At 45.1% G+C, this 18,627-nt stretch overlaps 1 protein-coding gene across 1 annotated transcript in view; it reads left to right on the forward strand.

Moving 5' to 3' along the window:
* Positions 1-1,269: 1,269 nt before the first annotated feature.
* Positions 1,270-18,627, forward strand: part of LOC139747605 (uncharacterized) — a 50,938-nt gene continuing 33,580 nt past the window's right edge. Inside the window, exons 1-5 of the mRNA XM_071660080.1 lie at positions 1,270-1,404; positions 7,330-7,510; positions 11,271-11,399; positions 13,877-14,058; positions 15,632-15,764. Of these exons, the coding sequence (XP_071516181.1) occupies positions 1,270-1,404; positions 7,330-7,510; positions 11,271-11,399; positions 13,877-14,058; positions 15,632-15,764 (760 nt within the window). The remainder of the gene's footprint in view (positions 1,405-7,329; positions 7,511-11,270; positions 11,400-13,876; positions 14,059-15,631; positions 15,765-18,627) is intronic.

Here is an 18,627-nt window from a genome sequence, read left to right on the forward strand (position 1 = left end):
TTGCTTTTCTATGTATTTCTCACATACATTCTTCCAAGCAAATACCTGATCCACACATCCTCTACCACTTCTGAAACCACATTGCTATTCCCCAATCTGATGCTCTGTACATGCCTTCACCCTTTCAATCAATACCCTCCCATAGAATTTACCAGTAATACTCAACAAACTTTTACCTCTGTAATTTGAGCCCTTACTTTTATCCACTTTGCCTTTGTACAATGGCACTATGCAAGCATTCCGCCAATCCTCAGGCACCTCGCCATGAGTCATTCATACATTAAACAACCTTACCAACCAGTCAACAATACAGTCACCCCTTTTTTAATAAGTTCCACTGCAATACCACCCAAACCCGCTGCCTTACCGTCTTTCATCTTCCGCAAAGCTTTTACTACCTCTTCTCTGTTTACCAAATCATTCTCCCTAATCCTCTCACTTTGCATACCACCTCGACCAAAGCACCCTATATCTGTCACTCTATCATTTAACACATTCAACAAACCTTCCAAATACTCACGGCATCTCCTTCTCACATCACCACTACTTGTTATCACCTCCCCATTTGCCCCCTTCACTAATGTTCCCATTTGTTCCCTTGTCTTACGCACTTTATTTACCTCCTTCCAAAACATCTTTTTATTCCCCCTAAAATTCAATGATACTCTCTCACCCCAACTCTCATTTGCCCTCTTTTTCACCTCTTGCACCTTTTTCTTGATCTCCTGCCTCTTTCTTTTATACATCTCCCAGTCATTTGTATTATTTCCCTGCAAAAATCGTTAGATCTTATGGATAATCTCTGACTGTGTGATGACCAATACACTCTGACGTTACCCATGGAATACCTGGTCTTGCAATACATAGCAAAAATGTATAAATATTGAATGCATTCACTGTTTCGGTGTTATGGATATAAAGAATTTACGTATACGTGTTAATGATGTTCTTTATACACCCAGGTTACAGTGTTAGCTATACCTTTAACGAAATTCTTCTAAACAGACGTTTTTTGAGACTGTTGCATCACGAAGCAGGAAATAGACTGCGTGTATATGAATGTGATATTTTGTTTTATGGTCACCTATGTTTATTGATTCTAAAAGCCATTTGTCTTCCTAGTTGAAGACTTGATCTTCATCCAGTTTTAGCTATTTAAGTGATTTTTAGATAATGAACATTTAGAATCAGGATTATATTAGTGTCTGATGAACACAAGTCACCTGATGGTAGAGGAAATTACATTAATCTGATCCCTCCATCTCCCAGATGAAGACTTGGGGCAAGAAAGAATTCTGGGGCATTGGCTCTGAGTACGATCCTGACTGGCTCCTCACAGAACAACAGAAACAGCTCCGGGAACGCCTGATAGAGCTGTGCAGGATTAAGATCCGTCCACATGCGGTGAGTAAACATGTTTAACAATCTTCGTTTCCGTCACATTATAACAACCTTATCGACAATCAGTTTTATTTAACACTTGTGTGCTTCTGTAGTATGAATTATGACGTGCCCTCGACTGATGTAAGCTGGACCAAATGTCCTCTCAGCTGACCTGAGATAGCTCGACCAAACATCAGGTTTTACAGGTTAGAAGTGATGGTAAATATGGTGTGTTTGTTTGTCAGTATACATATGTATATTGGAAAGTATCACAATTTTGCGCGTGATCAAACTTTTCGTGTTTCATTTTCCCCGTTGACTCATAGGAATATATATATATATATATATATATATATATATATATATATATATATATATATATATATATATATATATATATATATATATATATATATATATATATATATATATATATATATATATATATATATATATATATATATATATATATATATATATATATATATATATATATATATATATATATGGTTCTCAGTGAATGTATGTTTGCGGCAGGGGTGTGTGATGTCTCCATGGTTGTTTAATTTGTTTATGGATGGGGTTGTTAGGGAGGTGAATGCAAGAGTTTTGGAAAGAGGGGCAAGTATGAAGTCTGTTGGGGATGAGAGAGCTTGGGAAGTGAGTCAGTTGTGGTTCGCTGATGATACAGCCCTGGTGGCTGATTCATGTGAGAAACTGCAGAAGCTGGTGACTGAGTTTCGTAAAGTGTGTGAAAGAAGAAAGTTAAGAGTAAATGTGAATAAGAGCAAGGTTTTAGGTACAGTAGGGTTGAAGGTCAAGTCATTTGGGAGGTAAGTTTGCATGGAGAAAAACTGGAGGAAGTAAAGTGTTTTAGATATCTGGGAGTGGATCTGGCAGCGGATGGAACCATGGAAGCGGAAGTGAATCATAGGGGCGAGGGGGCGAAAATCCTGGGAGCCTTGAAGAATGTGTGGAAGTCGAGAACATTATCTCGGAAAGCAAAAATGGGTATGTTTGAAGGAATAGTGGTTCCAACAATGTTGTATGGTTGCGAGGCGTGGGCTATGGATAGAGTTGTGCGCAGGAGGGTGGATGTGCTGGAAATGAGATGTTTGAGGACAATATGTGGTGTGAGGTGGTTTGATCGTGTAAGTAATGTAAGGGTAAGAGAGATGTGTGGAAATAAAAAGAGCGTGGTTGAGAGAGCAGAAGAGGGTGTTTTGAAACGGTTTGGGCACATGGAGAGAATGAGTGAGGAAAGATTGACCAAGAGGATATATGTGTCGGAGGTGGAGGGAACGAGGAGAAGTGGGAGACCAAAGTGGAGGTGGAAAGATGGAGTGAAAAAGATTTTGAGTGATCGGGGCCTGAACATGCAGGAGGGTGAAAGGCGGGCAAGGAATAGAGTGAATTGGATCGATGTGGTATACCGGTGTCGACGTGCTGTCAATGGATTGAATCACACACACACACACACATGTATTATTCATTTATTATACTTTGTCGCTGTCTCCCGCGTTAGCGAGGTAGCGCAAGGAAACTGACGAAAGAATGGCCCAACCCACCCACAATGCAAATGTATGTACATACACGTCCACGCACTCACATATGCATACCTATACATTTCACCGTATACATATATATACATACAAAGACATATACATATATATACATACAAAGACATATACATATATATATATACATGCAAAGACATATACATATATACATATGTATATATTCTATACTTGCTGCTCTCATTCATTTTCGTCGCCACCCCGTCACACATGAAATGACAAATCCCTTCCCCCACACGCACGCGAGGTAGCGCCAGGAAAAGACAACAAAGGCCACTTTCGTTCACACCCAGTCTATAGCTGTCATGTATAGTGCACCGAAACCACAGCTCCCTTTTCACATCCTGGCCCCACAAAACTTCCCATGGTTTACCCCAGACGCTTCACATGTCCTGCTTCAATCCATTGGCAGCACGACGACCCCGGTATACCACATCGTTCCAATTCACTCCATTCCTTGCAGGCCTTTCTCCCTCCTGTATGTTCGGGCCCCAATCGCTCAAAATCTTCTTCACTCCATCTTTCTACCTCCAATTTGGTCTTCCACTTCTCCTCGTTCCCTCCACCTCTGACACATATATTCTCTTTGTCAATCTTTCCTCACTCATTCTTTCCATGTGACCAAACCATTTCAAAACACCCTCTTCTGCTCTCTCAACCACACTCTTTCTATTACCACACATCTCTCTTACCCTTTCATTACTTACTCGATCAAAGCACCTCACACCACATATTGTCCTCAAGCATCTCATTTCGAACACATCCACCCTCCTCCGCACAACCCTATCTATAGCCAACGCCTCGCAACAATATAGAATTGTTGGAACCACTATTCCCTCAAACATACTCATTTTTGCTTTCTGAGATAATGTTCTCGCCTTCCATACATTTTTCAACACTCCCAGAACTTTCGCCCCCTCTTCAATCCTGTGACTCACTTCTGCTTCCATGGTTCCATCCGTTGCCAAATCCACTCCCAGATATCTAAAACACTTCACTTTTCCGGTTTTTCTCCATTCAAACTTACCTCCCAATTGGCTTGTTCCTTAACCCTACTGTACCTAATAACCTTGCTCCTATTCACATTCACTCTCAGCTTTCTTCTTTCACACACTTTACCAAACTCAGTCACCAGATTCTGCAGTTTCTCACCCGAATCAGCCACCAGCGCTGTATCATCAGCGAACAATAACTGACTCACATCTCAAGCTCTCTCATCCACAACAGACTGCATACTTGCCCTTCTCTCCAAAACTCTTGCATTCACCTCCCTGACAACCCCATCTATATACAAATTAAACAACCATGGGGACATCACAGACCCCTGCCGCAAACCGACATTCACTGAAAACCAATCTCTTTCCTCTCTTCCTACTCGTACACATGCCTTATATCCTTGATAAAAACGTTTCTCTGCTTCTAGCAACTTGCCTCCCACACCATATATTCGTAATACCTTTCAAAGAGCATCTCTATCATTTCTATCATATGCCTTCTCCAGATTCATAAATGGTACATATAAATCCATTTACTTTTCTATGTATGTCTCACATACATTCTTCAGAGCAAACACCTGATCCACACATCCTCTACCACTTCTGAAACCACACTGCTCTTCCCCAATCTGATGCTCTGTACATACCTTCACCCTCTCAATCAACACCCTCGCATATAATTTCTCAGGAATACTCAACAAACTTATACCTCTGTAATTTGAACTCTCGACTTTATCCCCTTTGCCTTTGTACAATAGCACTATGCATGCATTCCGCCAATCATCAGGCACTTCACCATGAGCCATACATATAATAAAAATCCTTACCAACCAGTCAACAACACAGTCACCCCTTTTGTTAATAAATTCCACTGCAATACCATCCAAACCCGCTGCCTTGCCTGCTTTCATCTTCCGCAAAGCTTTCAGTACCTCTTATCTGTTTACCAAATAATTCTCCCTTACCCTCTCACTTCGCACACCACCTCGACCAAAAGACCCTATTTCTGCCACTTTATCATTTAACACATTCAACAAACCTTACAAACACTCACTCCATCTCCTTTTCACATCACTGCTACTTGTTACTGCTACTCCCCATTTGCCCCCTTCACCGATGTTCCCATTTGTTCTCTTATCTTACGCACTGTATTTACCTCCTTACAAAGCGTCTCTTATTATCTCTAAAATTTAATGATACTCTCTCACCCAACTCTCATTCGCCCTCTTTTTCACCTCTTTCACCTTTCTCTTGGCCTCTTGCCACTTTCTTTTATACAGCTCCAAATCATTTGCACTATTTCCCTGCAAAAATCGTCCAAATGCCTCTACCTTCTCTTTCACTAGTAATCTTACTTCTTCATCCCACCACTCTCTACGTTTTCTGATCTGCCCACGTTCCCACGCTTCTCATGCCACAAGCATCTTTTGCGCAGTCCATCACTGCTTCCCTAAATACACCCCATTCCTCCCCCACTCGCCTTATGTCCTTTGCTCTCACCTTTTTCCATTCTGCACTCAGTCTCTCCTGGTACTTCCTCGCACAAGTCTCCTTCCCAAGTCAATTACTCTCACCACTCTCTTCACCCAACATTCTCTCTTCTTTTCTGAAAACCTCTACAAATCTTCACCTTCGCCTCCACAAGATAATGATCAGACATCCCTCCAGTTGCAGCTCTTAGCACATTAACATCCAAAAGTCTCTCTTTCACGCGCCTATCAATTAACACGTAATCCAATAACGCTCTCTGGTCATCTCTCCTACTTACATATGTGTACTTATATATATCTCACTTTTTGAACCAGGTATCCCCAATCACCGGTCCTTTTTCAGCACACAAATCTACAAGCTCTTCACCATTTCCATTCACAATACTGAACACCTCATGTACACTAATTATTCCCTCAACTCCCACATTACTCACCTTCGCATTCAAATCACCGATCACTATAACCCGGTCTCGTGCATCAACACTATTAACACACTCTCTCAACTGCTCCACCCACAAACACTTGCCTCTCATGATCTTTCTTCTCATGACCAGGTGCATAGGCACCAATAATCACCCATCTCTCTCCATCCACTTTCAGTTTTACCCATATCAATCTAGAGGTTACTTTCTTGCACTCTATCACATACGCCAACAACTCCTGTTTCAGGAGTAGTGCTACTCCTTCCTTTGTTCCTGACCTCTCACCAACCCCTGACTTTACTCCAAAAACATTCCCAAACCACTCTTCCCCTTTACCCTTGAACTTCGTTTCACTTAGAGCCTAAACATCAGATTTCCTTTCCTCAAACATTCTACCTATCTCTCCTTTTTCCTCATCTTGCTTATTTAATGTATGTATGACTCATGGTGAGGTGCCTGAGGATTGGCGAAATGCATGCATAGTGCCATTGTACAAAGGCAGAGGGGGATAAAGGTGAGTGCTCAAATTAGAGGTATAAGTTTGTTGAGTATTCCTGGGAAATCATATGGGAGGGTATTGATTGAGAGGGTGAAAGCATTTACAAAGCATCAGATTGGGGAAGAGCAGTGTGGTTTCAGAAGTGGTAGAGGATGTGTGGATCAGGTGTTTGCTTTGAAGAATGTATGTGAGAAATACTTAGAAAAACAGATGGATTTGTATGTAGCATTTATGGATCTAGAGAAGGCATATGATAAGAGTTGATAGAGATGCTCTGTGGAAGGTATTAAGAATATGTGTGGGAGGGAAGTTGCTGGAAGCAGTGAAAAGTTTTTTTTATCGAGTATGTAAGGCATGTGTACGAGCAGGGGTGTGTGATGTCTCCTTGGTTGTTTAATTTGTTTATGGAAAGGGTTGTTTGGGAGGTGAATGCAAGAGTTTTGCAGAGAGGGGCAAGTCTGCAGTCTGTTGTGGAACAGGCTTATGCAATCCTCATCTTTGTTTACTTCCAATATGACGTAGGCATCATCCTTGTCCTTATGTAGATATTGTTTCAGTCGTTACGACAAGTTGTTTCTAGAGATCAAGAAACTATCGTCCCCAGACAAATCACTGATGATCCCAGCCTGTCCCGAGGTGGCTCCTTTGACATTCGTCTTTCGTTCCCTTCCATTGAGGTGATTTTCTGTCCACTGATATAACCTCCCATCTGTCTCCTTCCTGATCCTTCCCATTTGTCTCTCTCTCGTCTAAACTGGACAACATCACTCCGTCTCATAGGACGACAAAGTGCCTCTCGCTTTGTTTTGTTCCACATGTCCTAGTGTGTATCTGTACGTCTCTGTATACTGCACATGGATGACTCTGTCCAGTAGATGTGCTCTTAACTTATCGCACTTATTCCATCTTTATCTTTTCTTTGTTTTCCAGTCGTTCATCCCCTAAGTCTCTTATCACTTCCAGATTCACAGTGACCGCACTTACCAATACCCACGTGAGTCCATCAAGGCCATAGCAGAGTTGGGCCTGCTGGGGCTCATCGTTCCCAAGGCTCTGGGTGGTATGGGCGAGAACCATGTGTGTTGCGCTATGGTGGTGGAGACGCTGGCTCGCTATGGCTGTCCCTCAACTGCCATGATATACAGTAAGACAACGAAAACCTTCGTAATGTCTGTATGACTCATCATGTCAGACTATAACTTCCACACATATATATGTTAACAACAGCAGAAACAACCTCAGTTGTGAATACAACCCTCACGGGGTAACTGATGGTTGTGACAATGTACATGCTAGTAGGATGGTGGCAATGTTGACCATCCAGAGAAATCTTACATTCACTGTTGACCAGAGCCACACACATCAGGTGCACCTGGACTACCACAAGGTGTGAGGTCAACTGCTGGACCCACAGCAGGTTGATGGGGATGAACAGCAGGGTTGAGGTTCTCTGTAGGGAGGAGGAAAGAGTCTTTCATACAGGTTTGTGGGATAATTTAGTTCATGGTAGAAGTTTGAGTTCCAGGAGCTGGAGCAAGGAAAACCCAGCTTGGCAGTGTAAGACTTATGGAATAAAGAGAGACGATCAAGTGAAGGAACATGGCTGGCTTGTAGAGGTGGGACCAGGGGGGGGGGGGGAGGTGACTCTGATGGGATCGAAGCAGGGACGAGTAAAGACAGACTGGGATACTTACAAGCAAACACCCAAGTATGGGTCGGTGAGGAAGGCAGGTGGGTCAGCTTGGGGACATCCCTATCCCACTGCTGCACACGCACACACACGCACATACCATCCTAGTTATACACGCACATACCAGCCTAGTTATACACGCACATACCAGCCTAGTTATACACGCACATACCATCCTAGTTATACACGCACATACCAGCCTAATTATGCACGCACATACCAGCCTAGTTATGCACGCACATACCAGCCTAGTTATACACGCACATACCATCCTAGTTATACACGCATATACCAGCCTAGTTATGCACGCACATACCAGCCTAGTTATACACGCTCATACCATCCTAGTTATACACGCACATATCAGCCTAGTTATGCACGCACATACCAGCCTAGTTATACACGCACATACCATCCTAGTTATACACGCACATACCAGCCTAGTTATGCACGCACATACCATCCTAGTTATACACGCACATACCATCCTAGTTATACACGCACATACCATCCTATTTATACACGCATATACCAGCCTAGACTCTCTTTATTCGGATCTGTCATCGCACCTGACTCAGTCATCGCACCCGACCTAGTCATCATACCCGACCCAGTCATCACACCCGACCCAGTCATCACACCTGACCCAGTCATCACACCTGACTCAGTCATCACACCTGACCCAGTCATCACAGCTGACTCAGTCATCACACCTGACCCAGTCATCACAGCTGACCCAGTCATCACACCTGACCCAGTCATCACACCTGACCCAGTCATCACACCTGACTCAGTCATCACACCTGGCCCAGTCATCACACCTGACCCAGTCATCACACCTGACCCAGTCATCACAGCTGACCCAGTCATCACACCCGACCCAGTCATCACACCTGACCCAGTCATCAGACCTGACTCAGTCATCACACCTGACCCAGTCATCACACCTGACTCAGTCATCACACCTGACCCAGTCATCACAGCTGACCCAGTCATCACACCTGACCCAGTCATCACACCTGACTCAGTCATCACACCTGGCCCAGTCATCACACCTGACCCAGTCATCACACCTGACTCAGTCATCACACCTGACCCAGTCATCACAGCTGACCCAGTAATCGCAACCGACCCAGTCATCAACCGCCCGATATGGTCATTACACCTGACCCAGTAATCACACCTGGCCTAGTCATCACAGCTGACCCAGTCATCGTACCCGACCCAGTCATCACACCTGACCCAGATATCGCACCTGACACAGTCATCACACCTGACCCATCATCACACTTGACCCAATCATCACTACTGACCCATTCATCGCACACGGCCAAGTCATCGCACCTGACCCAGTCATCACACATGACCCAGTCATCACACATTACCCAGTCATCGCACCTGACACATTCATCACACCTGACCCAGTCGTCACACATGATCCAGTCATCGCACCTGATCCAGTCATCACACCTGACCCAGTTATCACACTCGAAGTCATCACACCTGACCCAGTTATCACACTCGAAGTCATCACACCTGACCCAGTCATCGCACCTGACCCAGTTATCACACCTGACTAAGTCATCGCATTCGACCCAGTCATCACACCTTACCCAGTCATCACACTTACCTCAGTCATCTCACCTGACCCAGTCATCACACCTGACCCAGTCATCGCACCTGACCCGGTCATCACATCTGACCCAGTCATCGCACCTGACCCAGTCATCTAACCCGACCCAGTAATCACACCTGATCCCCGTCATCATACCTGGCCAAATCATCACACATGACCCAGTCATCACATCTGACCCAGTCATCACACCTGACCCAGTCATCACAGCTGATCAAGTCATCGTATCCCACCCAGTCATCAATCTCCCAACCCTGTCATCGCACCCGACCCAGTCATCACACCTGACCCAGTCATCACAGCTGACCCAGTCATCGCACCCGATCCAGTCATCAGACCTGAATCAGTCGTCACACCTGACCTAGTTATCACACCCGGCCGAGTCATCACACCTGACCCAGTCATCGCACCTGACCCAGTCGTCGCACCTGACCCAGTCATTACACCTGACCCAGTCATCGCATCTGACCCAGTGATCACACCTGACCCAGTCATTGGACCCGACCCAGTCACCACACCTGACCCTGTCATCGCACCTCACCTAGTCATGGCACCTGATCCAGTCATCGCACCTAACCCAGTCATCACACCTTACTCAGTCATCACATCTGACCCAGTCATTGCACCTGACCCAGTCATCGAACTTGACCCAGTGATCACACTTGACCTAGTCATTGCACCTGACCCAGTCATCACACCTGACTCAGTCATAGCACTTCACCCAGTTATCGCACCTGATCCAGTCATCACACCTGACCTAGTCATCACGGCTGAACCAGTCATCACACTTCACCCAGTTTTCGCACCCGACCCAGTCATCACACCTGACCCCAGTCACCGCATCTGACCCAATCATTGCACCTGACCCACTCATCACACCTGACCCAGTCATCACAGCTGACCCACTCATCACAGCTGACCCAGTCATCACACCTTACCCAGTCATCATAGCTGAACCAGTCATCACGGCTGACCCAGTCATCACACCTTACCCAGTCATCACACCTTACCCAGTTATCACAGCTGACCCAGTCATCACACCTTACCCAGTCATCACAGCTGAAGCAGTCATCACAGCTGACCCAGTCATCGCACCTGACCCAGTCATCACACCTTATCCAGTCAACACAGCTAAACCAATCATCACGGCTGACCAAGTCATCGCACCTGACCCGGTCATCACACCTGACCTAGTCATCACAGCTGAACCAATCATCACATCTGACCCAGTCATCACACCTGACCTAGTCATTGCACCTGACCCAGTCATCACACCTGACTCAGTCATCGCACTTCACGCAGTTATTGCACCTGATCCAGTCATCACACCTGTCTTAGTCATCACAGCTGAGCCAGTCATCACACCTGAGCCAGTCATCAGAGCTGGACTGGTCGTCTCACCTGACCCAGTCATCGCACCCGACCGAATTACTGCACCTGCTGGTTGTGGTAATGAGTAGAGGTCAGAATGGGTGGTATAGGGATGGGTAATTATTTGTTAATGATTCATTATCCATAATGTTTTCTCTGTATAATAATGAGACAAGACTGTGACTAATATCTTTATCTCTCTTCCACCAGCCATGCATGTCCTTTCCTGTTCCACACTTCTCTTCCGCTACCACAACAACCCACACATCCAGGGTCTCCTCTCCCGTATCGTGAAAGAGAAGTTGTTGGGCGCTGTGTCTGCCTCTGATCCTACCACAGGTGAGCCAACTGCTTAGTTCAGGATCCCATGACAGATCCTCCTCCGTAGGCAGATGTCACTCTTATCCCGGTACGCCCTATCATGTACCACATATGGTCTGTCCCGGTACAGCCTATCATATACCACACATGGTCATTCCCGGTACAGCTTATCATATACCACACATAGTCTGTCCCGGTACGGCTCGCACAGGATATGATCTGTCCCGGTACAGTTTATCATATACCACACATAGTCTGTCCCAGTCCGGCTCGCACAGGATATGGTCTCTCCTGGTACAGCTCATCATATACCACACATGGTCTGTCCCGGTACGGCTCGCACAGCATATGGTCTGTCCCGGTACAGTTTATCACGTACCACATATATATGGTCTGATCGGTCCAGCTTATCATATACCACACACGGTCCGTTCCGGTACAGCTTATAATGAGCCTCACAGCCCCTTATAGTTGAGCCTCACAGTCTACTATATGTGAGCTTCACAAGCCACTAGAGTTGAGTCTCACAACCTGCTAGAAGTAAGCCTCACAACAATTAGAGTTAATCCTCACAACCCACTTGAGTTGAGCCTCTCAGGCCACTAGAGTTGAGCCTCTCAGGCCACTAGAGTTGAGCCTCACAACCCACAGGATGTGAGCCTCATAACCCACTAAAAGTGAGCCTCACATCCCACTAGATGATAGCCTCACAACCCATTAGAGTTAAGCCTCACAACCCACTAGAGTTAAGCCTCATAACTCTCTAGAGTTGAGCCTCACAGCCCACTAGAGGTGACCTTCACAACCCATTAGAGTTGAGCCTAACAACCCACTAGAGTTGATCCTCACAATCAACTAGAGTTGAGCCTCACAACCCACTAGAAGTGAGCCTCACAACACACTAGAGGTGAGCCTCACAACCCACTAGAGTTGAGCCTCATAACCCATTAGAGGTGAGCCTCACAAACCACTAGAGGTGAGCCTCACAACACACTAGAGGTGAGTTCCAATTACCCAATAGAAGTGAGCCTTACAGCCCACTAGAGCTGAGCCTCACAACCCACTAGATATGAGCCTCACAACCCACTAGAGTTGAACCTCACAACTCACTAAAGTTAAGCCTCACAACCCACTAGATTAAGCCTCATAACCCACTAAAGGTGAGACTCACAGCCCACTAGATGAGAGCCTCACAACCCACTAGAGTTAAGCCTCATAACCCACTAGAGTTGAGTCTCACAGCCCACTAGATGTGAGTCTCACAACCCACTATAGGTGAGAAGCCTCATAATCCACTAGAGTTAAGCCTCATAACCCACTAGAGTTAAGCCTCATAACCCACTAGAGTTAAGCCTCATAACCCACTAGAGTTGAGTCTTACATCTCACTAGAGGTGAGCCTTGCAACCCACTACAGTTGAACCTCACAACCCACTTGAGTTGAGACTCACAGCCCACTATAGTTGAGCCTCACAATCCACTAATGTTGAGCCTCACAACCCGCTAGAGGTGAGCCTCATAACCCACTAGAGGTGAGCCTCACAGCCCACTAGAGGTGAGCCTCACAACCCACTATAGGTGAGAAGCCTCATAATCCACTAGAGTTAAGCCTCATAACCCACTAGAGTTAAGACTCATAACCCACTAGAGTTAAGCCTCATAACCCACTAGAGTTGAGCCTCACAACCAACTAGAGTTGAGCCTCACACGCCACTAGAGTTAAGGCTCATAACCCATAGAGTTGAGCCTCACAACCCACTATTGGTGAGCCTCACAGCCCACTAGAGGTGAGCCTCAAAACCCATTAGAGTTGAGCCTAACAAACCAATAGATGTGAACCTCATAACCCACTAGAGTTGGGCCTCACAGCCCTCTAGAGGTGAGCCTCACAATCCACTAAAGTTGAGCCACACAACCAACTAGAGCTGAGCCTTAGAACCCACAAGAGTTGGGCCTCACAACCCACTAGAGTTGAGTCTTACAGCTCACTAGAGGTGAGCCTTACAACCCACTACAGTTGAACCTTACAACCCACTTGAGTTGAGACTCACAGCCCACTATAGTTGAGCCTCACAATCCACTAATGTTGAGCCTCACAACCCGCTAGAGGTGAGCCTCATAACCCACTAGAGGTGAGCCTCACAGAAGTGGGTGACCGTCACAGCACACAAGGCATGAGATTAACCCCTTAACACGAACACACACACACGTCTCGGGTAACAGGAATGATGCATCATAATTCTGATGAATTGTATGCGTGTGTGTGTGTGTGTGTGTGTGTGTGTGTGTGTGTGTGTGTGTGTGTGTGTGTGTGTGTGTGTGTGTGTGTGTGTGTGTGTGTGTGTGTGTGTGTGTGTGTGTGTGTGTGTATGTATGTGTGCTCACAAATGACTTGCTTTATATATGTTATCTCTGGGTAGACAACGGTAACATGTATACATCTTCCTCCATCCAAGATGTAATGTTTTCCCTGAGTCACACCTTCCTCCCCTTCAGGTGGGCATGACTGGTATCCACTGTCGTCAAAGGTCAGACAGCTGGACGAGCGGTATGTCCAGCTGCTCAAGTTTGGGTCGTGGGTAACGAGCGCAGGACACGCTGACTTCTACACCTTACTGACCATCAGTCCCAAGTTCGACGGAAAGTTCTCCAACTTGTGTATGTTTCTCGTGTATCAGGTTAGTCTCCAATGTTGACTTGAGTGTTGTACATCCATTGCGCGGGTGATATAGTGTGGATCCCAGGATGATTCTACTGTTTCGTTGTGCATACTGAATTGATTAATCAATCTAACCACTTATATATGACGTATATATGTCTATATGCATACATGTATGTATGTGTATATGTATGTATGTTACCAGTAGCACCTGTCTGGGTACTGCTGGGAGGGCTAATGACAGGGACGTAGCACGCCATCACTTCAGGGGTTTTCAAGTGTCACTCCTTTGCCCTAGGTAGCAGTCTTACCTTGCCGTCTCACCTCTAGGTGGGCTGCTGGCTCGTATTCCACAAATAGACTCTCTTCATGTTACACGTGACACTTTGCCCTAAAAGATTCATAAGAGCTATCAACACCTTAAAAAAAGACAAGGATATACATATTACTAAAGCAGATAAGGCTAACACTGTTGTGATTTTAGACAAAAGTAACTATTTATCTAAAATAAATGATCTTTTCAATGATAACACAACATATTCTAAACTTAGTAAAAATCCCTTAGAAGCAGTTAATTCCCATTTCAATAAAGAAATGAAGTTGTTGTTGAAAGGTAATACTTCTCTTATCAAAAGTTTGTCATCTTGGTCCCCTTCATTGTCATATATGTATGGACTTATCAAAACACATAAACACAATTTTCCAGCAAGACCTATAGTGAGTTCAGTAGGCTCCATCACATATAAATTATCAATATGGTTAGTTTCCTTATTAAGCCCTTTAGTGGGTAAGGTATCAAATTCTAATATCATGAACAATGTAGATTTAGTTAACAAGCTAAACAATTTCAATGTTAACTCTGGTTTCAAACTAGTTAGCTTTGATGTTTCCTCACTTTTCACAAAAGTTCCAGTTGATGACCTTTTAGAATATTTATCTGATGTCTTGGATGATATTCATTTACCTGTTTCAAAGTATAATTTCATTGAACTGATAAAATTGTGTAAAAAGACTGTGTATTTCAATTCAATGGAGATTATTATGCTCAAACATTTGGTATGGCAATGGGTAACCCTCTTTCACCTGTACTAAGTAATCTTTATAAGGAATTTTTTGAAACAAAATTACTAAAGGATATCTTACCTTCTAATGCAATTTGGTTCTGGTATGTACATGAAGTTCTTTGTGTTTGGTCAACAAATGAAAATTTCCAAACATTTCTCCCCTCACTTAACAATTTAGTATCTTCCATCAAATTTACTGTAGAAAATGAAAATAATGGTATGTTACCATTATTAGATTGCATGATCCATAGACAAGGAAACAAGTTTAAGATTAGCATATACAGAAAACCCACCAGTGTATGCTCATATATATCCATTATTACTCACCTCAACATGACAGAGTTAAATTATCATCATTTCCATCTATGTTCCTTAGGGCATTACATATTTGTAGTCCAACTTTTATTGATGATCATATTGAGAAGATATATTCTATTGGATCTAAGTTAAAGTACATTTTGATATGTGGGTTTGTAGTCATGATGAATCCATTGTACAAAGTGTGAGTTACATCACCGTCGTCCACAGGATGAGGTTCGTGCTTCAACAGACGACTGGAGCGCCCTGGGTCTGCATGGCAACCAGTCTGGTCCACTGTTGGTCGAGGGCAAGTTTGATATTGAGCGGATGGTGGGCGAACCGGGAGATGGTAAGAAGGTAAGTACAACCTGACCATAAGGTAAGCAGGCAACACAACCTGACCATAAGGTAAGCAGGCAGTACAACCTGACCATAAGGTAAGCAGGCAACACAACCTGACCATAAGGTAAGCAGGCAGTACAACCTGACCATAAGGTAAGCAGGCAACACAACCTGACCATAAGGTAAGCAGGCAGTACAACCTGACCCTAAGGTAAGCAGGCAACACAACCTGACCATAAGGTAAGCAGGCAACACAACCTGACCATAAGGTAAGCAGGCATCACAACCTGACCATAAGGTAAGCAGGCAACACAACCTGACCCTAAGGTAAGCAGGTATCACAACCTTACCATAAGGTAAGCAGGCAGTACAACCTGACCCTAAGGTAAGCAGGCAACACAACCTGACCATAAGGTAAGCAGGCAGTACAACCTGACCCTAAGGTAAGCAGGCAACACAACCTGACCATAAGGTAAGCAGGCAACACAACCTGATCATAAGGTAAGCAGGCATCACAACCTTACCATAAGGTAAGCAGGCAACACAACCTGACCATAAGGTAAGCAGGCAACACAACCTGACCCTAAGGTAAGCAGGTATCACAACCTTACCATAAGGTAAGCAGGCAGTACAACCTGACCCTAAGGTAAGCAGGCAACACAACCTGACCATAAGGTAAGCAGGCAACACAACCTGACCATAAGGTAAGCAGGCATCACAACCTTACCATAAGGTAAGCAGGCAGTACAACCTGACCCTAAGGTAAGCAGGCAGTACAACCTGACCCTAAGGTAAGCAGGCAACACAACCTTACCATAAGGTAAGCAGGCAGTACAACCTGACCCTAAGGTAAGCAGGCAGTACAACCTGACCCTAAGGTAAGCAGGCAACACAACCTGACCCTAAGGTAAGCAGGCAGTACAACCTGACCCTAAGGTAAGCAGGCATCACAACCTTACCATAAGGTAAGCAGGCAGTACAACCTGACCCTAAGGTAAGCAGGCAGTACAACCTGACCATAAGGTAAGCAGGCAACACAACCTGACCCTAAGGTAAGCAGGCAACACAACCTTACCATAAGGTAAGCAGGCAACACAACCTGACCCTAAGGTAAGCAGGCATCACAACCTTACCATAAGGTAAGCAGGCAGTACAACCTGACCATAAGGTAAGCAGGCAGTACAACCTGACCCTAAGGTAAGCAGGCAACACAACCTTACAATAAGGTAAGCAGGCAGTACAACCTGACCCTAAGGTAAGCAGGCATCACAACCTTACCATAAGGTAAGCAGGCAGTACAACCTGACCCTAAGGTAAGCAGGCAGTACAACCTGACCCTAAGGTAAGCAGGCAACACAACCTTACCATAAGGTAAGCAGGCAACACAACCTGACCATAAGGTAAGCAGGCAACACAACCTGACCATAAGGTAAGCAGGCGATCACAACCTGACCATAAGGTAAGCAGGCATCACAACCTGACCCATAAGGTAAGCAGGCATCACAACCTTACCATAAGGTAGCAGGCATCACAACTGACCAAGGTAAGCAGGCAACACAACCTGACCATAAGGTAAGCAGGCAACACAACCTGACCATAAGGTAAGCAGGCAACACAACCTGACCATAAGGTAAGCAGGCATCACAACCTGACCATAAGGTAAGCAGGCAACACAACCTGACCATAAGGTAAGCAGGCATCACAACCTGACCATAAGGTAAGCAGGCAACACAACCTGACCATAAGGTAAGCAGGCAACACAACCTGACCATAAGGTAAGCAGGCATCACAACCTGACCATAAGGTAAGCAGGCAACACAACCTGACCATAAGGTAAGCAGGCAACACAACCTGACCATAAGGTAAGCAGGCAACACAACCTGACCATAAGGTAAGCAGGCAACACAACCTGACCATAAGGTAAGCAGGCAACACAACCTGACCATAAGGTAAGCAGGCAACACAACCTGACCATAAGGTAAGCAGGCAACACAACCTGACCATAAGGTAAGCAGGCAACACAACCTTACCATAAGGTAAGCAGGCAACACAACCTGACCATAAGGTAAGCAGGCATCACAACCTGACCATAAGGTAAGCAGGCATCACAACCTTACCATAAGGTAAGCAGGCAACACAACCTGACCATAAGGTAAGCAGGCAACACAACCTGACCATAAGGTAAGCAGGCAACACAACCTGACCATAAGGTAAGCAGGCATCACAACCTGACCATAAGGTAAGCAGGCAACACAACCTGACCATAAGGTAAGCAGGCAACACAACCTGACCATAAGGTAAGCAGGCATCACAACCTGACCATAAGGTAAGCAGGCAACACAACCTGACCATAAGGTAAGCAGGCAACACAACCTGACCATAAGGTAAGCAGGCAACACAACCTGACCATAAGGTAAGCAGGCAACACAACCTTACCATAAGGTAAGCAGGCAACACAACTGACCATAAGGTAAGCAGGCAACACAACCTGACCATAAGGTAAGCAGGCATCACAACCTTACCATAAGGTAAGCAGGCAACACAACCTGACCATAAGGTAAGCAGGCAACACAACCTGACCATAAGGTAAGCAGGCAACACAACCTGACCATAAGGTAAGCAGGCATCACAACCTTACCATAAGGTAAGCAGGCAACACAACCTGACCATAAGGTAAGCAGGCAACACAACCTGACCATAAGGTAAGCAGGCATCACAACCTTACCATAAGGTAAGCAGGCAACACAACCTGACCATAAGGTAAGCAGGCAACACAACCTGACCATAAGGTAAGCAGGCAACACAACCTGACCATAAGGTAAGCAGGCAACACAACCTGACCATAAGGTAAGCAGGCAACACAACCTGACCATAAGGTAAGC

This window comes from Panulirus ornatus, chromosome 69, assembly GCF_036320965.1.
Source record: "Panulirus ornatus isolate Po-2019 chromosome 69, ASM3632096v1, whole genome shotgun sequence".
Classification (NCBI taxonomy): domain Eukaryota; kingdom Metazoa; phylum Arthropoda; class Malacostraca; order Decapoda; family Palinuridae; genus Panulirus; species Panulirus ornatus.